This window comes from Pollicipes pollicipes, unplaced genomic scaffold (genome assembly GCF_011947565.3).
Source record: "Pollicipes pollicipes isolate AB1234 unplaced genomic scaffold, Ppol_2.1 Scaffold_3087;HRSCAF=3621_pilon_pilon_pilon, whole genome shotgun sequence".
Taxonomy (NCBI): domain Eukaryota; kingdom Metazoa; phylum Arthropoda; class Thecostraca; order Pollicipedomorpha; family Pollicipedidae; genus Pollicipes; species Pollicipes pollicipes.
In genome coordinates this window covers 2,947,342-2,968,529 of record NW_023596225.1, presented here as the reverse complement: position 1 = coordinate 2,968,529, position 21,188 = coordinate 2,947,342, and the positions used below count along the sequence as shown (strand labels likewise).

At 56.6% G+C, this 21,188-nt stretch overlaps 2 protein-coding genes across 4 annotated transcripts in view; both read right to left on the bottom strand.

The window, feature by feature from the left end:
- Nucleotides 1-416: 416 nt before the first annotated feature.
- LOC119114939 (mediator of DNA damage checkpoint protein 1) lies at nucleotides 417-13,707 on the bottom strand. The gene is made up of 9 exons (XM_037238994.1): nucleotides 13,594-13,707; nucleotides 10,159-12,080; nucleotides 6,122-6,430; nucleotides 4,016-4,437; nucleotides 3,457-3,515; nucleotides 3,089-3,200; nucleotides 2,328-2,480; nucleotides 1,703-1,864; nucleotides 417-697 (listed from the first exon to the last, which is right to left on the bottom strand). Exons 2-9 carry the CDS (start codon nucleotides 12,078-12,080, stop codon nucleotides 417-419), a joined length of 3,420 nt encoding a protein of 1,139 aa, XP_037094889.1. The 5' UTR covers nucleotides 13,594-13,707.
- A 6,079-nt stretch (nucleotides 13,708-19,786) lies between these two features.
- frc (UDP-sugar transporter UST74c fringe connection) overlaps nucleotides 19,787-21,188 on the bottom strand; it is a 40,017-nt gene continuing 38,615 nt past the window's right edge. For all 3 annotated transcript variants that reach the window (XM_037238881.1, XM_037238882.1, XM_037238883.1), the window contains exon 10: nucleotides 19,787-21,094. In XM_037238881.1, coding sequence (XP_037094776.1) covers nucleotides 21,082-21,094 — 13 coding nt within the window. In that variant the 3' untranslated portion in view covers nucleotides 19,787-21,081. The remainder of the gene's footprint in view (nucleotides 21,095-21,188) is intronic.

Sequence of the window (21,188 nt, the reverse complement as noted above, 5' to 3'; positions counted from 1 at the left end):
CAAGACACACATACTCATGCAACACTTCGCATATCACTAAAATAATCCCACATTATCCCATCCAACCTTCCACATCCCATCATCAGGTACACTTCATTTTGTCGCACGTTCACGAGGATACTTTCACTGGAAGCCAAGCGTATCGAAAAGTCCTCCTGCCTAATGCACATGCAGATCTGAAGCTTGTCATAATTCCAATCCGCGTTAGTATGTTCGAGCAGCCCGACGCAGTCGCTCTGCACTGTGCATGGCACCACCACCTCACCAGCCCACGTTCTCATCAATATCACGAGCGACGGGGGGGCTCGACTTGGCACACACTATTCCTCCAAACCGCGACGAACCACTCACGCGTGGCCCTACAGAACGGCTGGTAACCACCCCCGTGGCCCCTGTACCTCCTGACTCGCGCCAGCTCAACCAGGTACAATGGCACTTGGCGCCACCGATGGCCGGGACCCCTCGACCGTCGCCGTGGGGCGCGCTCGGCTCAGGCCAACAGGCGGTGCGCGTCGACGTCCACCCGCTGCTGGAGGATGCCGCTGAGGCAGCAGTTCGGCCGACACGACCGGTAGGTGGAGCCGGCGCGCCGCTGTCCAGCTGGCCGTGTCGGCCACGCACGAGACCACCAGCAGCCGGTCGGCCGCACTGCGCGGCGGTCCAGCCAGGAACACGCCGCCGGCGCACTCGACGATCTCTGCCGATGTGGAGCCCCGTCACGGAGTGCTGCACGATCTCGGTGGTACACAGCGGGCGGGTGTCATTTGGGGCTTTTACGACGCACCCAGCTGCTAAGGCTATATGGTGTCACCTGCCTCTCACCCTGGCAGAAAGGGCGGGCGCCACGGGGAATCGAACCCCATACATCTGGATTCCCAGACGCGCAGCGGTTAACGCAGACGCCTTAACCGATTAAAATGAATGACATGGAATATTTTATATCTACTTAAGACAGAAGTAACAACCTTATTCCTCGTAGAAAAACTTGGAGAATGGAGAAATAGATTCGTTCGTATTTCGGCAATATGCGTTCACCAAAACGAAGCAACATGCCTTTATATTTTCGATAAATGCATGTTGCCGAAACATCAACGCACTATTTCTTCATTCTTCCGGTTTTTCTCCGAGGAATAACGATACAACGATATTACCACCGTCTTATCTACATGCATAATGTTCGTCGGAAATGCACCTAACAACTTATGTCATTATTTCACATCTCTGCAGGGGGGGGGGGGAGGGGTTGACCGCTCCGCATCTCTGGGCACTGGAGGCTCAGTGTCACGGACACCTTATCTCTGAAGGCAGGGATCAGGGACAAAGAGCACTTCACCGCTGCCGAGATCAGCAGTGATACGCACATCAGACCTATTGGCGTTGGTCAGCGTGATCCACATCTGTCAAGACAGCGACCTGTAATGTGGGCCACTCCCGGGCGCTGGCGCCGGGGCCGCTCGCCCGCCACTGTAATATGTGTTTTCGTTTAAGCGATGGACCGCGCGAACCAAGCAAACTAATCCCTCTCACCCCACCCCCCCCCTCCCCAGACAAATCGCTGGCCGCCTGTCCGTGCCCGTGCCCGGTCCGTGTCCGTGTCCGTGTCCGTGTCCGTGTCCGTGCCCGTGCCCGTGCCCGTGCCCGTGCCCGTGCCCGCGTCCGTGCCCGTGCCCGTGTCCGTGCCCGTGTCCGTGTCAACGCTCACCTCGCAGCTGGTCCGGCGGCGGCACCACGTGCGGCGTCACGTAGAACGACCAGCCGCGCAGCAGCGGATGGGCGCTGCGGCTTGCCTTGCGCAGGTTCAGGTCAAGATGGAAGCCAAACTTCTTCTCGGCCGGCCCGTCGCGCACGAGGAACTCCCACGGATCTGGCGGCCGAAGCGAGCCTTCGGCGGTCAGCGGAGATCAGCAAGGCCTCACCTGGCCGCCTAGCTATCGACAACTCTGCTTTCTGCTATGTAAAACGGTGAAAAGAAATGCAACGGCGCGGTTATTGGTACGCTAGACTAGGTTCAGGTTAGCCTGGCGACTGTGAAGGTACGAACACACTAATCTGATGTATTCGAGGACAGTGCGGTTGGCCTGGGAGGAGACGTCGGTTTGAGGACAGTGCGGTTGGCCTGGGAGGAGACGTCGTTTTGACGAGGCGTGCCCAGGAGTCCACATGAGAACGGTGCACACAAAGTCCACTTTGCAGGATGTCATGTGCAATGTTTGCCAACCGAGAGGCAGAAGAGCAGCCCGACCAGATGCGTTTCAAGGAGCCACAGGACAAGTGGATGGAATGGAAGTGTGCATGGGAAAATACATTGCAAAAACGCATTCACCTACCCAGGAAGAACTTTGCTTGCTTGGACTTGGTCAGCCACGCGGGCGATACGATAGGAATGCCTCGTGCGAAGCAGGCCATAAATTTGATTGTCCGTTTGACTTCCGTCGTGACGAGAACCGTACACTCAGCAGGCCGCTTGACCATCTCGCCACCTGTCGCCAAGAAAATGAACAACAATCATCCCACCCGTCCGCGATACCGTGCGGGCAGAGCGGAAGAACGTATCCGAAGCGACACGTCACCAGGACACCAGTGTTTTCGACACATTGAAGGGATGATCATGCTCCGACTCCAGCATCGGGAAACTGCAATAGCTGCAGCGTCATTCTCAGATACATTAGCTATTGCAAGATGCAAAACATGAAGCCCTCACCCCCCACCCACAGGGCGAAAGCAGGTGTAACACGGCAGGGCATTGCAAACAAGTCACGTGCGACAGGAGCAACACAAACACGTAGCCGGCGGTGTGGCCGTGATCCACTAGCAGTGAAGCTAGCTGCGGCTCCGCCTACGCCGAGTTCGTCAGGCGCAGTCCGCGCCCGCCAACGGTACCGAATCACCAGCGATCGCTGACGGAGTCGCGAGCTAACAGCGCAGGAAAGCTGGCAGAGACGTCCCACAACATGTCCACGCTCCGTTCCAGCAGCCTCCTCCCCCCTGCCTCCATACCAACGCGCGTCCGTCAGATGAGATGAGATGATGAGACACGCCGGACCGACCGGCGCAGCGGCGGCCGGCCGGGAGCCGCCGGCCTGCTTACCCAGCGCCGTCACTGCGCGCTCGTTTTGCGGGCTGGAGAAGCCGGTAAACAGCACGCGGGGTCGGCCGCGCGCCGAGGCGCCGCGACGAGATCCCCCCACCGACCGCAGCGACTGCCGGCACGAGCGCACACTTCTACACACGCTGGACGGGGCGCCACGCGGCGCTGGGGCACGCGGCACGACGCGGCAGTGTCCTGGCAGGGGCGACAGACATCAGGCGGCACACGCACAGCGGGCCGAAGCACAACCTCCGCGCTCTTTTGATCAGCTCCTCTGTCGCCCTGGCGGCGCGGCTCACTGTATTTGCGACAGCCGTAAGAAGAGCAAAACAGATGACGTGATGAAGCACACGTCGATTCCAACTCACCACTTGGGAGGAGACAGTGACGACAGAGCTGTCTTCATGCCTCGAATCGGATTCCGTGTCTGAAGAAAAGCGTCACGATACTAAGCGAGGCTCAGCGCGCGGGCGAATTAGTCGACAAACTCGCAATGGCTGGACCAGGCACGTCTCTCGCGCGTCTGACTGCAAGGCTGGAGAAAGCCGAATACAAAACCAGACGTAAAAGGTTTGATGGAAAAATAAGATTCGATATATCAACAAAAAACCATACGTTTGTGGGGAATGGTGGAAGGATGCCGCACGTACAACCAAGTCACGCAACCCGATGCATGCAGTGCGCAATGGCAGTGGAAAGTTGGCTGATAGGATAGGCATCAGCCATTGCGCCTCAGGTCACACTCTGGATCTTCTGACCCTTTCGTCAAAAATCAGCGCCAGTTTGCATTCCGGTTCTCAGTCAGACAGTACCTCTGAATGTTTGCCGTCAAGACCAGCCCACAGTCGCGGACGGCACCGTTCCAACTATCTAAAAACAACGACAGCATTCAACTTTACAGATACCTACGCGCCACCCGCTTCTCACCGTCATCGGCCGCTCGACGTCGGCTGGTCCTGGCGGTTCTGGCGAAGCCCCGAGGCCGCGGCCACGGTTGGAGGTGGCTGCGGACGATGGCGGAGCGTCTTCTTCCACCTCCTCCGCTGTCCGCGTCCGGCGCCGAACGGCCCCGCGGTCGCGGCCACGGTTGGAGGTGGCTGCGGACGATGGCGGAGCGTCTTCTTCCACCTCCTCCGCTGTCTGCGTCCGGCGCCGGACGGCCCCGCGGCCGCGGCCATGGTTGGAGGTGGCTGCGGACGATGGCGGAGCGTCTTGTACCACCTCCTCCGCTGCCCGCGTCGTGCGCCGGACGGCCCCGCGGCCGCGGCCACGGTTGGAGGTGGCTGCGGACGATGGCGGAGCGTCTTCTTCCACCTCCTCCGTCGCCTGCGGCGGGCGCGGCGCAGCCCCGCGGCCGCGGTCATGCCTAGGGACGTGGGCGGGGGAGGGCTCGGCCGGGACCCTCTCTGCCTTCACCACCGCTCGCCTCTGCGCCGCCGCCTCCGCGGGACCGGGTCGTCCTGGAGCCCGCCCCAGCCTCGGCCGGCGTGGCCGGCGCGACCGGTGCTCCGTCCTGCCGTGGGTCCTTCCGCTCGCGTGGCCCGCGTGGCCTTCCTCGCTCGCGGCGGAGTCGCGGTCGCAGCCGCCACCGCAGCCGCCGCCGACGGCCCGACGGCCGGAAGCACGACACGGCCGTCCGCGGGGCTGCTCCTCGCGCGCGGTCGCAACGACTCGGCCGGCGCCGCCGGGGCCGCGTCGAACGCGGCGATCCGTCGAGCCCGACGACTCGGTGGCGGTGACGGGGACGGGGGCGGCGGTTCCTCCGGTGGCGCCGCCGCCGTGCTGGCGGTCGTGTCACGCTTGAATCCTATGAAGACGGGGCTGGCGTCCGAGTCCGATGGTAACTCCACCTTCACCGGGACGGATCGCCCGTGACTGTGTCTACCACGCCGACTGGCGGTGGGGGAGACGTCCGGCCGACACCGCTTGGAGGCCGGGCCGGGCGCGGCCTCCGCACCGTCGGCGCCGCCTTCGCTCGCCGCCCCGCTGCGACGCCTCTTTTGACTGCCTTCCGACGGCTTGCTGGGCGAAAACTTGACGGGCGCGCGCGCACGGCGGCTCGACGTGCGCTGGACCTCCGTCGCCGCCTCTAACCGGGTCCCCTTGGACGTTTCGTTTGCCGCTGTTGCGGGTGCGGAAGTGGTTGCCGCGCCGTCCTGAGGACCGGGCGCCACCGGTTTCCGCTTCCTCCCGCGGCCCCGAGCTGGGGCTGGAGCTTGAGCTTCGGCGTTCCTCTCGGGGTTGCCGGCCGCGGCCGCTGCCGCCGAAAGAGACGTCCGTCTGGCCCGTGGACGAGCTCCGGCGGCGCTCGCGAGAGGTCGTGGCCCCTCCGTACGCGCAATCTCTTGGGAACGTTCGGCAGTGCACTCCCGTTGCCGTCCTGCCTCATGCATCCGCTTTAAAACAACGGACGGTTCCAGATGCTCTGTGCTGGCCGGCGGCGGTTGACGTTGAGGCGCCGGCTTCCCTCGCCGGCTGCGAATCGCCGTGATGATCGGAGAACGGTCCGTGCCCTGAGGCGAGCGGTGAGAGACTGGGTTCTGGTCGGGCACGAGAGCCAGCTTCCTGCGACAGCGCGTGCTGGGTGGCGTGGCGATACCGGTCCCTGCAGCAACTGCCGCCCCCGCGGCGGCCGGGGCAGCACACACAGTCGGCTCTGCACATTGGTGAACTTCATTGTCGAGAACGTTACTACGACGACCGTGCCGTGCCCTCCGCGTCTCAGCGCGTGCAGTCTCGCCAAATGCGCTGCCTCGCGTGCCGGTGTCGACTTCGCGGGTCTGGCCGACATGCTCTTCGCCCTCAGAAGCCACCCCCGCGGCCCCGGCCTTCGCTGCGACCTCGGCTTCGCCTGCCGCCGCCCCCGCCATGCCCTCAGAGGGCCGCGCCTCGTCCTTCGCCATGGAGCTTGCCGTGCTGTCCATATCGTGGTCTCTGTCAGGCGACGCAACACCCCGCTCCGGAGCCTCGTCCTGGAACAGCAGCCGCCGGCGGCCGACCGGCGACGCGTGCGCCGGCGGCTGCGTCGCGAACTTCGAGTCCAGCTCCGACTCGGGCCGCTCGGAGAGCGGCGACGGCCGCGGCGAGGCGGTCATGCGCAGCACCTGGAGCACGTCCCGCGAGTTCGGCGGCAGCAGCCGGGTCTCCTGCGTCTCGCTCTCCCTGCTGGCGTGGCGGCTCGGCGAGAGGAACAGCTCCGAGCCCGAGGTATTGTGGACGCCCGTCGCCGCTGGCGGTGACGCCATCCGCTGCGTGGCCACCATGTCCTCAGCGTCTCCCACCTCGCCCGCGCTCGCGGCAGACTTGACCGAGATCACGCCCGGAGTCGACAGGCAGTCCTCGCTGTCCGAGTGGCCAGGCTTTGAGGCGCCTGCACACTGGACTGGAGCCAGCAACCCCTCCTGGGTTATCACGCCATCTTCTCCGTCGCCAGGGCTGACTCCAGTTAGTCGCGAGTGCGAGGAGGCTGGTGACCTCTTCTGAGTCTTAATGACGTCCTCATCAGAGGCCTTTGTGTTTCCCCGCAAGCGTGAAGGGACTGACACTCTCTTCTGGGTTTCGATGAGGTCCTCATCATCGGAGGCCTTTGCACTTTCCCGCAAGCGTGAAGGGACTGATACTCTCTTCTGGGTTTCGATGAGGTCCTCATCATCGGAGGCCTTTGCACTTTCCCGCAAGCATGAAGGGACCGACACTCTCTTCTGGGTTCGATGAGGTCCTCATCATCGGAGGCCTGCATTTCCCCGCAAGCGTGAAGGGACCGACACTCTCTTCTGGGTCTCGATGAGGTCCTCATCATCTGAGGCCTCTGTCCTTCCCCGCAAGCGTGAAGGGACTGACACTCTCTTCTGGGTCTCGATAAGGTCCTCATCATCGGAGGAGTCTGCATTTCCGCGCAAGCGTGAAGGGACTGACACTCTCTTCTGGGTTTCGATGAGGTCCTCATCATCGGAGGAGTCTGCATTTCCCCGCAAGTGTGAAGGGACTGGCACTCTCTTCTGGGTCTCGATAAGGTCCTCATCATTGGAGGAGTCTACACTTCCCGCAAGCGTGAAGGGAACTGACACTCTCTTCTGGGTCTCGATGAGGTCCTCATCATTCGGAGGAGTCTGCAATTTCCCCGCAAGCGTGAAGGGACTGGCACTCTCTTCTGGGGGTCTCGATAAGGTCCTCATCATCTGAGGCCCTGTCATTTCCCCGCAAGCGTGAAGGGGACTGGACACTCTCTTCTGGGTCTCGATAAGGTCCTCATCATCGGAGGAGTCCTGCATTTCCCGCAAGCGTGAAGGGACTGACACTATCTCTTCTGGGTTTCGATGAGGTCCTCATCATCGGATGGCCTCTGCCCTTCCCCGCAAGCGTGAAGGGACTGACACCTCTTTCTGGGTCTCGATAAGGTCCTCATCATCGGAGGAGCCCTGCAGTTCCCCGCAAGCGTGAAGGGACTGGACACTCTCTTCTGGGTCTCGATGAGGTCCTCATCATCTGAGGCCTTGTCTTTCTTCCCGCAAGCGTGAAGGGACTGACACTCTCTTCTGGGTTCGATAAGGTCCTCATCATCGGAGGAGTCTGCATTTCCCGCAAGCGTGAAGGGACTGACTCTCTTCTGGGTCTCGATAAGGTCCTCATCATCGGGGCCTGCATTTCCCCGCAAGCGTGAAGGGACTGGCACTCTCTTCTGGGTCTCGATAAGGTCCTCATCATCGGAGGTCTGCCTTCCCCGCAAGCGTGAAGGACTGGCACTCTCTCTGGGTCTCGATAAGGTCCTCATCATCGGAGGCCTGCATTTCCCCGCAAGCGTGACGGGACTGGCACTCTCTTCTGGGTCTTCGATGAGGTCCTCATCATCGGAGGCCTTTGCACTTTCCCGCAAGCGTGAAGGGACTGGCACTCTCTTCTGGGTCTCGATGAGATCCTCATCATCGGAGGCCTGCATTTCCCGCAAGCGTGAATGGACTGGCACTCTCTTCTGGGTCTCGATGAGGTCCTCATCATCGGAGGAGCCTGCATTTCCCGCAAGCGTGAAGGACTGACACTCTCTTCGTGGGTCTCGATAAGGTCCTCATCATCGGGGAGCCTGCATTTCCCCGCAAGCGTGAAGGAACTGACACTCCTCTTCTGGGTCTCGATAAGGTCCTATCATCGATCGGAGGCCCCTGCATTTCCCCGCAAGCGTGAAGGGACTGGCACTCTCTTCTGGGTCTCGATGAGGTCCTCATCATCGGAGGCCTTTGCACTTTCCCGAAAGCGTGAAGGGACTGGCGCTCTCTTCTGGGTCTCGATAAGGTCCTCATCATCGGAGGAGTCTGCATTTCCCCGCAAGCGTGAAGGAACTGGCACTCTCTTCTGGGTCTCGATGAGGTCCTCATCATCGGAGGCCTTTGCACTTTCCCGAAAGCGTGAAGGGACTGGCGCTCTCTTCTGGGTCTCGATAAGGTCCTCATCATCGGAGGCCCCTGTAGCTTCCCGCAAGCGTGAAGGGACTGGCACTCTCTTCTGGGTCTCGATAAGGTCCTCATCATCGGAGGCCCCTGTAGCTTCCCGCAAGCGTGAAGGGACTGGCGCTCTCTTCTGGGTCTCGATAAGGTCCTCATCATCGGAGGCCCTTTGTAGCTTCCCGCAAGCGTGAAGGGACTGCACTCTCTTCTGGGTCTCGATAAGGTCCTCATCATCGGAGGCCCCTGTAGCTTCCCGCAAGCGTGAAGGGACTGGCGCTCTCTTCTGGGTCTCGATAAGGTCCTCATCATCGGAGGCCCCTGTAGCTTCCCGCAAGCGTGAAGGGACTGCCACCCTCTTCTGAGTCTCGATGAGGTCCTCATCGTCGTCGAGAACCTGCACATTTTGTCGCGAATATGAGGGGACTAGCGGTCTCTTCTGAGTTTTGATGCGGCCCTCATCGCCGTCGTTGACCTCTGCAGTTCCTTGTGAGCTCACGGGGACTGGAGATCTCTTTCGAGTCTCAATAAGACCCTCGTCTTCGTCGGAGTCCTGTGCCCTTACCTGAGAATTGTCAGACAGGGCAGGAAACTTCTTCTGACTCTCGAGATCTACTTCGTCATCAGACCCCTCCACCACTCCTTGCGAACAAGGGGGAGCAGGCAATCTCTTCAGAGTCTTCAGGTCTTCATTGTCAAAACCATCTGCGCCTCTCACCAATCTTGGTGCGTGGTGCAAACGCTTCTGAGTCTCAATCAGGTCTTCATTATCGAAACTCTCAACATTTACTTCCGGTTTTGGTGGGCCGGGCAATCTCCTTTGAGTCTCAAGATCATCTTCGTCGGAACTGCCCATCCCTACTCGCGATCTAGAAGTACAGGGTGATCTCTTTCGAGCCGCAGTAAGATCATCTTTGTCGCCACGACACTTAATCGTTTTTTCTGTGCCTGAATAACCGGCAGCCCTCGTTTGGGTTGCAATATCATCTTCCGTGTCAATATGTGCATTTCCTTTTGGTGGCTCAGCATCGCTTCGCCAGACCGGCGCTCCGGTCCGGGTTTCCACATCCCACTGACTATCGCGCAGTTCACGTGTCCCTTCCGCCGCACCCGAACAGGCCGCCTTCCTCCGCCGCTCGAGGTGGTCATCCTCGTCGTCCGCGTCGACGTCGCTGTGGTGGGGGATCCTCCCCGGCGAGGAGGCGTGGCCGGCCAGCCGCGCGGGCCGCTGGCTGTCCGCCGCAGCGGCCGGCGGCCGAGCGACGGCGTCTCTTCGCCGGGGGCCGGCCGACGGGCCGCCGCCCGGCGCCCGCCACCTGGCCGGGCACCTCCTCCTCGTCCGTGACGTCGCCCGCGTACAGCGCCTTCCGCGCCGATCCCGTCCGTGCACAGAGCTGCTGCCCGGGCGCGGCTCCCTCGTCCATATCTGTCTCGCTGTCGGACGCAGCCGCGGCGGCCGGACCGCGCCGGCCGGTGTCCATCTCCTCGTCGCCGCTGAGCGCCGTCTCGCTGCCGCTCTCCGGCGGCGCGGCGCCGGCCGCGGTCGGCGCGAACGGCTGCGTCAGTTCCATGTCCGTGTCCGAGTCGGTCTCGGCGTAGGTCAGCAGCGCGCCGCCGCCAGTGGCGGGAGAGTGCGGCGCCGCGGCCGAGTCCAGGCCGGGTCCGGTCTGAACGTCGGGTCGGTACTCCTCAGTGGCCGCCTCAAGGTCGACGTCGCAAGCGGTCGAACGACTGCAGCCCTCGTGCCGGTAGATTTGGGCAGCCGCATCCAGGTCCCCGTCGCACGCTTCGACACTGCGTCCGTCCTCCGGTTGGTAAACCTGCGTGGCCGCGTCCAGGTCCACGCCACAGGTCTCCGTGCGACGGCCACCACTCCGCTCGCGGTCCCGGCTAGTCCCACCGAGATCCACATCGCAGGCTCGTTCGCGGTCAACAACCTCGGGCTCATAGACCTGGGTAGCCGCGTCAAGATCCACGTCACATGCGTCTGCGCGGTTGTCACACCTTGGTTGATACACCTGAGTAGCCGCGTCCAGATCCACGGCACTTAAGTCTGCACGGTTATCACGCCTCGGTTGGCACACTTGGGTAGCCGCGTCAAGATCCACAGCACTCAAGTCCGCCCGGTCGCCACGCTTCGGCTGGTACACTTGGGTAGCCGCGTCCAGATCCACAGCACTCAAGTCCGCGCGGTTGTCACACTTCGGCTGGTACACCTGGGTGGCCGCGTCCAGATCAACAGCACTCAAGTCCGCCCGGTCGCCACGCTTCGGCTGGTACACTTGGGTAGCCGCGTCCAGATCCACAGCACTCAAGTCCGCGCGGTTGTCACACTTCGGCTGGTACACCTGCGTAGCCGCGTCCAGATCCACAGCACTCAAGTCCGCGCGGTTGTCACACCTCGGTTGGCACACCTGAGTAGCCGCGTCCAGATCGACACCGCAGTCTTCGTCCGGGGGGCGGCTGCCGGCCGTGCTGTGCCTCTCAGGCGCGCGAGGTGTACAGCGGCCCTGCCCGACCACTGGTGACCGTCCTGGATCCGGCTCAGCGGCGGCACTCACGGGCGGATGGGCTGCAGCATTCACGCCGATTGTCGGCGACGTGGATGCAAATTTCACGGGAGAGATATACAACTCGGTTTCGGCGTCCAAGTCTGCCGTCCTCGCCTTGGATGGCGCTTTGATGGGAGAGATGTACAGCCCGGCTTCCGCCTCCAGGTGCGCATTTCGGGAGGAGGACCTCGGCGTAGGTTCATGCGGCTGAGCTGCCGCCTCTAGACTCACACCCTTTGACGAGTTCGTTGATACATAGAGCTGCGTCTCAGCCTCCAGATCCACGGAAGACGAGGACGTGGGCGGCGCAAGGCCGCCAGCCGTCCCAGCTGATTGGTCTCGCGCGGCTTGGCCCCCGACAGTACTCACGTACAGCTGTGTCTCTGCCTCCAGGTCCACGGAAGACGAGGACGTGCGGGGCAGAAGGCCAGGAGCCGTCCCCGCAGACTGGTCTCGCGTGGCTTCGCCCCCGGCAGCACTCACGTACAGCTGTGTCTCCGCCTCCAGGTCCACGGAGCCCGAGGACGTGCGAGGCACAAGGCCGGGAGCCGTGTCCGCAGACTGGTCTCTCCAGGTTCCGGCACCGTTGCCGCTGTCCACAAGCTGTGTGTCCGCCTCCAGGTCCACATCATCCACACGCGATTCGTCCACAAATGTTTCGTGCACTGGCGATTGAGAGCGCGGGCCGGCCTCCAGTGGCGCTGTGTCATAGCGCTCCTCCTCCACGTCCAGTGTGTCGTCCACCACCGCCGGACCGTCGGCGTCGACCAGGCAGTCCTTGAGGCGGCGCGGCCTGGGCAGCGGCGCCGCGTCCTCCGCCTCCTCCTCGAAGTCCGTGTCGCTCTCGTCTGAGGCCGGCACCAGCGGCGCGGCCCGCGGTCGTGGCGTGTTCTGGGAGTCCGGGCAGAAGGAGACGTCCGCGCCGCCGCCGGCCCAGACCCCGGCAGCACGCGTGGGCTGCGAGCCGCTGATCAAGGAGTCGTCCAGCAGACCCTGGCTCTCCATCTGATCATGGGCATTGGTCATCAACCACAAGGAAGCATACTTACATTGAAAATCCTACCATCACATCTCTGTCCAGCCTTGCTCACACCTGGGGACATGTTACTGAGATAAAACTGAGATGGTTGCAAAACTGGATGTTTGTGGGAGGTGCACTACTGAAGAGGAGGCCGATCAGGCCAACAGGTGTCATCCAATTACATGCACCTGCATCAGTGGCCTTTAAAAAAATGAGTAGCAGCTGACCAAAAATTACATCAGGATTTGGATAGAAGGTATCAGGTCTGCTTGTCATCCTAGGATGGTTACAGGAGCTCTCCCCTGCAATAACCAAAAAACCTTAGAGTAGTAAGCATTTAGCAAGTACAGAAATACTGACTGTTTATGGTGCAGAGATCTTGGACATATATATAACAGCTGTCTTTAGAGCTCATCAAAACACTGCACTTGTAGGCTCACATCATGCATAGTGACTGCCAACGCATTTTCTAAGATAAATAGCTGCCACCTACACATGATACATGACCAATGAAATTCAGACAGCTTGAAAACACTGACTGACAATTGCTGTATAGACTCACATTTGACTTAGAAATGGTCTGATTCATATCACCATGACAACATTGAGTCCTTCCCTTCTTACACTCCCAGCCAGAAATGCTACCTTCAAAGAGTAATAGCCATCATGGTCCTGTTTGGGGAATTATCATCAACTAAAATCCTTTTTTGGAGGACTGTGCTGACAACTCCATCCCAGTGTGGCACCTATCCTGGTCCCTGAACGACCAATGGGCTGGGGTGCAAATCATGGTCAGAGTTTAGGGAGATCAAGGTAAAAATGGGCTCAGTGGTTATCATTTCCATTGATTCAAAGGCAGAAAAGCAATGTGGGGCTGCTAGGAGCACTGCGCTTCAGATGCTGGGTCTCGGAAGTTGAGAGAGGAATGTCCATTACAGGAGTACAAATGTTGTCAAGAAGTCATCCTGAGTTTATGTCAGAATTCACCCAGAGAGCTGTGTACAGGCCTGGCCCCATGCTTCTGAAGAGGGGTAGATAGGCTGGAATGACTGCACCAGTGCAGCTGGGATCATTAATGGGTTTGGTGACTTGGGAAATAAGATAGGCTTTAAGGCTTGGGTTTACCTTCATTGAAATACTGTGGGCTACAATAGGACCTGAAAGAGGCATTTAAGATCATGAGAGGTTTAACAATGACAATGAATAAATCCACAATGAAGAAAAACTGGTAAGAACAAAAAAAATGCAAAATATGATGATGAATCATGTTATGGGGGCGAGAAAGGTTACAAATGTCCCTAATGGAATGCCTAACCATCCCATCAGTAAAAATGAAGACAGAAAATATAAGGGCAGTGCTATTCATTCCCATTTTGCCCGCCCCAACTATCCCGTTGGCATGCTTGCCAATAAATAGTCCACAGACTGGCTAAAAGACATTATGTACTCAAACCGAAAGACGCGTCACAATGCGAAGAAGCAAACACTAATTCGTACCTCTCTCAAATTAAGACTTCAATTGCTGGCAAACCCGGGCGACAACCCCACGCATAAAACAAAAACACAGCAAGCATGGAACCGCCCTCACATCAACAACAACACAATCACACGTGAAGGCGCGCGCCACCACGACGCTTGCGGCTAAAATCAGCTGTTACGATCATTCAAGAACACCTCCGAGATTATCCACAATCAGCTGATGGCTTAATGACGTCAGGGAAGCGCTAGATCTGCAAGGTTAAAACAGCTTAAATCAGATTGCCACGGCTGCAACCAAGTGAATGGTTGTACAAACAAAAGCGGGAAAGGGTCATTGGGCTAAGGTACCCCTACAGGTTTGAGCGCATTTTTCACCACTGAGCACTGAATATAATTTTCGATTTTGGTCTTCAGGAAGCTATTTTGGTTTTAACGCGCGCCCGAGTGGCCGGTTCGATACCCTTCTCTCGAGTGGGGGGTGTCAATTTGACCCCCCTAAGATCTCAGAAACTAGGAGAGCTAGAGACACCATATTGACAGGGTACGTCTGTACGTGAAATCACTTGGGTCAAAGTTTGAGGTTCCTAGGTCATGATCTTTGGGTCAAATATGGCCATACAAGGTCAAACTTTAGTTTGATGTCCGAAGTGCCCCCAGAACCTTGGCATCTGTTCTAAGCAAAAAGGTCACGCGCTCACTTAAGGCTAGTGATCTTGTTTGACGCTTCGAAGGTCATGGTAACCAAAGTCATACAGGGCCGCTTCGGGGTTTGCGTTTGAATAAGCGACAAAGATGACGCTAAGATTACGATTATGCTACGCTAAGGCTACGCTGCGCTAAGATTACGCTAAGATTACGCTAGTATGCTTTTAAAGAACATGTTGACCTGGGATGTTTTAGGTCAGTGACCTATTCTGACTTTTGGGAAGTCTGAAAGCTTGTATAATGCGTTTCCTGTTATCAATCAAGTCGAAATGAGCACCAGAAACTACTCAACACAGCAACCCCAGAGTGATGAAACAAGTTGGGTTTTGACCTGGGTCTGACATTCATATCTGACCCTCGGTCGTTGGAATTTGTTCATTTAATTGTTGTGTTGCTTAAGAAAGTATTTCAAAACTGTATGGTTTGGTCTAACACTCCGCAGTTGCATCAGATTGAACGGTTTCCTAGAAATGACTTCGCTAAGCCCCCGGCCCGATTTTGACCTGCCGTAGGTCAGCGACTTCACAAGATACATCTAAATTTTTGTCACGGAACGATCCGCTGTTCAATTGTCCACAGCTATGCAAAATTTACCGTGGCTACGCCTCGACGTTCGGAAACCACTCCGGAAAAATTTGCGGAGGAGGGTCAAATTGACCTCCACCCAAGCGCGCGTTAAATCTCATAGATATCGTCATGGGCCCGAATATGAAGAGCTTAACAGCTCCGCTAACAGACCTAGTGGCAAGACTAGCGGAAAGCCGAGTGAATATTTAACTAACGCGGCTAAAACAACAGCCAGGGTAAGCCAACATCGATAGTTCACTAATACGCCAGGTAAACTGGATGTTTTGACGTATTTAGGGTTTGGCCAATGGCGAGAAACGGCTTAGAGTCTTCATGTGACTAGGGAAATGCATTTGTACTGCAATGAGTGGCAAGGAATGCGCCGCACTGTGCTATCTGTAATGTTCAGGATTGCCTTACCTTCTACAAACCTTACACAAACCCCGTGCTGTCTCGAGATGTCGGATTGCGTGGTGTAGAATGCACCATAACCTCTCGTAATCTTAGTACAGGCACGATGGGAATAAGCGAGATTGGTTTGTAGTTGCCTAACGCTGTCAGCTCTAAGGAGAGGCCTCACAAGTGGGATGATCCATTTCTATGGCATTTTCAGAGAGGAAAACGGTTGTTGATAATGTGCTGTCATGAGGGCGAATAGGCAGACATTGGCAATATGAATCGTCCTGCCATTGCGACAACAAGCAAAGCTGGTGCTCGTCGATGCCATGACGCATGTTAGTTAATGTCTAGTGGCATGTCACGGGCAGAGAAATCGTCGCATACTCGTCTAATGCGGCAATCCTGTGTAACCACCGGAGTTGCTGTCAACACTTTGTTGGACGTCTTCCTCCTGATGTCAGCGACGAATTCAAATTTTGGACTGGTCTTTCAGCTTATCTGGAAGCTTTGATAGCGATGATCTTTGCCACCGACGATGCTACAAATGACGCGGTGCTCGCATTCGGGCCTCGCCGTCCCTTTGTGTCTTCGACTGCCGTCGAAGACACAAAGACATCTCGCGGCAGTCACGTCGGCTGCCAGCATGCAGGGTGATTGATGCTGGCAGCATGATCCCAACTATTCAGTTGCCTGTACATCGCGCCGAGGTGATGGCGTGCACAACGCTATGTCATGAGTTCCTAAACGCCGTCTGACACAGGGAGAGCGGGATGGTGTGAATCTGGACTGCCCACTATGGGAAATCCTGTCAAGCAGCAGTTTCACGATAGTCAGGAACGCATCCCACTGTTCATCAGGCGGAAAAGGCGTCAGGACAGCGTTCCAGTTAGCGACGACTAAATAGCATATCGGCAAGAGCCTATCAGTGTTCATTCGGCGATAGTTTTGCTTTTTCTGTTGCTATTCTTTTGCGTCTCACGTTCAAGATAGGCGTGGCTAAGTGATGATTACTGCAGTGTCTGGGTGCGACATCCGTGAGTTGGATTTTGTTCGGAGAGTTGGTGATAGCCATGTCAAGCGATGATGCATATCCAATGGTTAAGTGGGATGTTGGCGCAAGCAAAATGTAAGCAAAAAGAACGTATTAACATCGTACGAAGATGAGTTCGAGCTAAGTTGTACTGAACCTTTTCAGACGATTATTTTACCGAGCAAAGTTTTACGTGAGAAACTTTTCACATTACAAAGCTGATACCGTACATAGCGCATCATTATGGGCTTTATATGCACGCAAGCTTGTAACCTGTAAACAGTTGCCATTGGTCTTTGCTATGCGTGCTTTTGTCCGCAAGCAGAGATAAACACTGACCTTGCTGTGTTGCCTCAGGTGTCAGCTGGTGGTTGTTGCGAAGATCGCTTCATAAAGTTTCTTGGGATGAAGTTTGTGCGTCTAAGTATAGCAGAACAACGTAGGTATGCTAAAGTGCCCGTCGTGCAAAAGGCTTATCAAGCAAAAAAGGTGCATAGACACGGTTTGTGTGACAAAATGATGGTCGGGAAACTATCGTAACAAACATTTTCTGGGCGCAAAAATCCATGGATTAAAGTCGCATGCGTTGTTTGTACGCCCATGTTCTTCAGTGGTAAGAGATCGCTATAAAAATTCATGCGTTTTCATATAGATTGCTAATGTAATTAACGTATATATAACCTGTGCGCAAATATTCCTGCACATGTGTTACTCAGGGAAAGAGTTCATTTCATTAAAGTCACAAAGTTTGCATGCACTAATAATGATCTCCATCATAGGAGCCGGGCCTTGAATAAACTACCAGTCCACCTGCCTTTGAAAGAGCCTAAACGGTGAATTGCCCTGAAATGATGCATGCCGCAGGAGGGCATGCCGTAATGAAAATGACATTTTTTTGGACTAAGGAATGCGAAAAATGCGCACTTGGACAGCAACCGTGTGGCTAAGCGTGTGGCCAAGACGGGGATTCAAGGGCAGTCCACGTAAGTCCCAGCCTACGCTGTCTACATGTCCATCCACATGACCACATCCCACTTCAAAAGCGCATAGAAAAACGCATTTCCGGCATCACTATGGCGAAGCACGGCGTCCTCGGCCAACTCTGACTCCCGAAGCCAACTCTGAATAGAGTTGGATGGGAAGAGGTCGACTCTGATTAAGAGGCCCTTGACAAAACTGGTTGAAATAAATCCAACTTTGCATGGAACAGATTAAAACCAGCAATACAGAAGAAGCCCGACGCTGCATGAAACCGACGGCCGTGTCCGCGGCTGCGCGGAGGCAGTCACGTGACAGGCGTTACAGGGCGAAACTGATATGCAAAAACGGTATGGCGAAGTTAACTGGTGCCGAACTTGCGTCGGCGAGTAAGCGCTCAATCATGGGGGTTTTGAGAGTCTTGGTATGGGAGGGTTTTGTCATGTCATGTCATATCATGTTTTGTCAGTCATGAGAGTTTTGTATGGGCAAGCGTGGTCCATGTTAGCATGGGCTGCATATGTGCTGGTATCTGGGCTTTAGCTGTGACTCGCATGGGCTCTGCCCATAAGCCACCGTCCCGGCCCCATGCATGGCACCATAGCATATGGTCACTGCAGCTGTTGCTGGCACCCGCCTCTATGCTATGCGCATGCATGCCTCTGAAATATGACCATGTGTAAGACTCGACATAGGATCAGGACGCATAAAGCATATGAACAACCAGTCAAGTATATGTAGGTACGAGAATGAATGCTGAAAACCTTTTCAACTACTGTGGTTTCAGTTAATTTTCTCGCGTATTTCATGATTTCATGCTGTTCAAAGTGCCTGTTGCATCCCCAAGCTGTGATCATCTGTTTTCCGCAGTCGAAACAGAGACGCCGCGAGTAGAGTGCGACCCTCCCAAGTCGCGCTGTGCACGCGGTGCAGGAGTCATAAGCCATACCCCCCTCATGATTGAGCGCTTACACGCCGACGCAAGTTCGGCACCAGTTAACTTCGCCATACCGTTTTTGCACATCAGTTTCACCCTGTAACGCGTGTCACGTGACTGCCTCCGCGCAGCCGCGGACACGGCCGTCGGTTTCATGCAGCGTCGGGCTTCTTCCGTAGGGCTGGTTTCAATATGTTCCATGCAAAGTCGCATTTACTTCAACCCGTTTTGTCTCAGGCCTCTTAATCAGAGTCGACCTCTTCCCAGCCAACTGTATTCAGAGTCGGCTTCGGGAGTCAGAGTTGGCCGAGGACGCCGTGCCTCTCCATAGTGATGCCGGAAGTGCGTTTTTCTATGCGCTTTTGAAGTGGGATGTGGTCATGTGGATGGACATGTAGACAGCGTAGGCTGGGACTTACGTGGACTGCCCTTGAATCCCCGTCTTGACCACACGCTTAGCCCGATGGTTGCTGTCGAAGTGCACGTTTTTCGAACATCATGCGTGCCTCCCTCGACTGACGAGCACCAGTTACGACGGCCGTATAATCCACTGGCGTAAACCTTGTATGGAGAAAACACGTTAGGTGAAGGCGCTTTGACGTCAGACGACAGACGCCAGAGTGCTTGTTCCATGCCAGTGTTCAGTGTTCTGGGATTTTTCGTGTCTGAGGAGCAGCATACGTTGATTTTTTGTGCATTCTTCCGTGATTTAGCCACGGCCTGTGTGACTGGTGGTCATTTCATGCACATTTTTAGTAAGAGTACACGAAATTTCATGAGTCGGGGCAAAACACTTATATGTTTGCGTGTTCAATGGCCTCTCCATCGACCCTTGTCCACAGCCGTTCTCAGAGGCCCGAGTTGACTCCTGGTGTCGACCAGTGGCATCGGCGCGAGCCAAGCGGCACGGCTGGCCCATCCGCCTGTACTGCAGGCGTGTCGCCCACCAGGATTTGGAAGGCCGTTGCTTGTCAGCCTTTTGAGCACACGAATAATATACAAGATGTGTGAATACGCCCTTTCAGCAATCTCAACGTAGTGGTCGGAATATGATGCGACTGTGCTGGCGTACTGCCGGCTGTTTCACAACCCAGAGACCCCAACGCGAAGGATTTTCAGCGGGAGAAAGTGGCACAGTATTTTGACCGGATACCATTTTCGCAGCAGTTAGTTTGGCCGGAGAACGTTTCCGTCAAAGATCAGATGACCTGATCTTAGTTTTACCAAACATGTTTCCGTCGGAGATCAGATGACCTGATCTTAGTTTTACCAAACATGTTTCCGTCGGAGAGCAGATGACCTGATCTTGGTTTTACCAAACATTTAAGTTTTAAGGATTTCCAAGCATTTGCCTCCAAGATGGCGTGTGTACCGCGGGAAATCTGTGGGAAAGCTTTATGCATATCTATTACATGTTCGTTTGCAGTCTGCGTCGGTGTTCCCAGTCCCATTACCGCTCCAACGCATGCGCGCATTTGCTATACACACGCAGGATTTGCCAAATCAGTGTCATCCTCCCACTGAATGCCCAGTCAGCTCCCCGAAATCATTGCCTTCAAACGACAACATATAACGCATGAAAATCCGTTCCTGAATACATCTTTGGGCGGAATTTTAGTAAATCATTCAGCAACGCAGTCATGTATACAGTTGGCACAACGCATTCTATGTAAATACACGTCCACCAAACACCGCATACACGCACACACGCACGAGACGGCACAGTCAAGAGAGCGCTCGAACTAGCAGCAAGGACTCGCAAGGAGAGCTCTCGCTGAAAGCCCAAATGAAAAAGGCTCCATCTCACGCACGGTGGCACCAATGCCCGCAACAGTTGCAGGAAAGGCAGTCGAAAAACTAAGAATTTACATGTGACAGCTATACTGGCTCCAGATCGGTTCAGCAGAAGATTGCACCTGCGCTGTCCAACTTAGTCTATGTCCATGTCCAACAAGCCATGTCCCTGCACAGTACACAAGTTTGCATGATTGTATTGCAACATTTGTACGATGCGTAAAACTGGCTGTCTAACACAAAATCGAAATGCACTATATACAGACGCCGACGAGGCGGTCTCTTCCTAGTCGTGATATGTACTTGATGACCCGAAGCGACAACGCATCATACGACGCGTAGAGCCCCGGTTCGAGGGAAAGCACTGGACATTTGTGACACTGTTCGGCACTGCCAGCCTCGCCGCCCGGGCGACCCTACGGGCGACGTCTCGGCCCAGAGATACGCCAGACAACTTAAGGCATCGAAACAAATCAGCGACCGGTTTACACGCAGACCGCGGAACACATGTTTTCCGTGTGCTGCGCAAAATCGAGCAGCCGCCGTCGTCAGCAGAATTAAAACGTTGACCTTCAGCTCACAGGTGCCGATTGGTCCACCCAAGCACTCAGACCACTTGCGCGAGTTCAAGACCGGGCCACACAGTGGCCCAGGGCGCAAGAGACACCGCTGCAGCCCGCACCGCGGCTGCGGGGGCCACAACACTCCTGGCACCCCAACGCCCTCGCCAGGTCACCGACAGCCGGTCGGTCACGCCCACAGCCCGGCTAGGCCCGCCGGGTGAGTGTCCAGTCACCACCGAACCGGCTCCGGTACCCGTCTGGGTCAGTCGGACCACGCCTACTGCACGACTGGTCTCCACCGGAAGCGACAACGCCGCCGGCGCTTCCCTCCGGCGTCCTCCTGTCGGCGCCGGTCCGCGTCCGAGCCCACATCGGCGTGGCCGTCCCGCTCGTGCGGCGAGGACGTGACGGGCCCGCGCCGCCCACTGGTCGTCCCCGGCTACGTGTTGATCACCTTGCCGCCGTTCGAAGGGACGGAGACGGGCAGCGGCGAGGCGGCCTTCTCCGCGAACGTCACGTACGAGAACACTATGCTAGGCGGCGATGCTGCAGCGGGTAGAACAACGACCGGTCAGCATGGTGCCACACGCCATGGAGATCAGGCGCCGCAGCCGACGGTGGCCTGGGGTCAATGGAAATC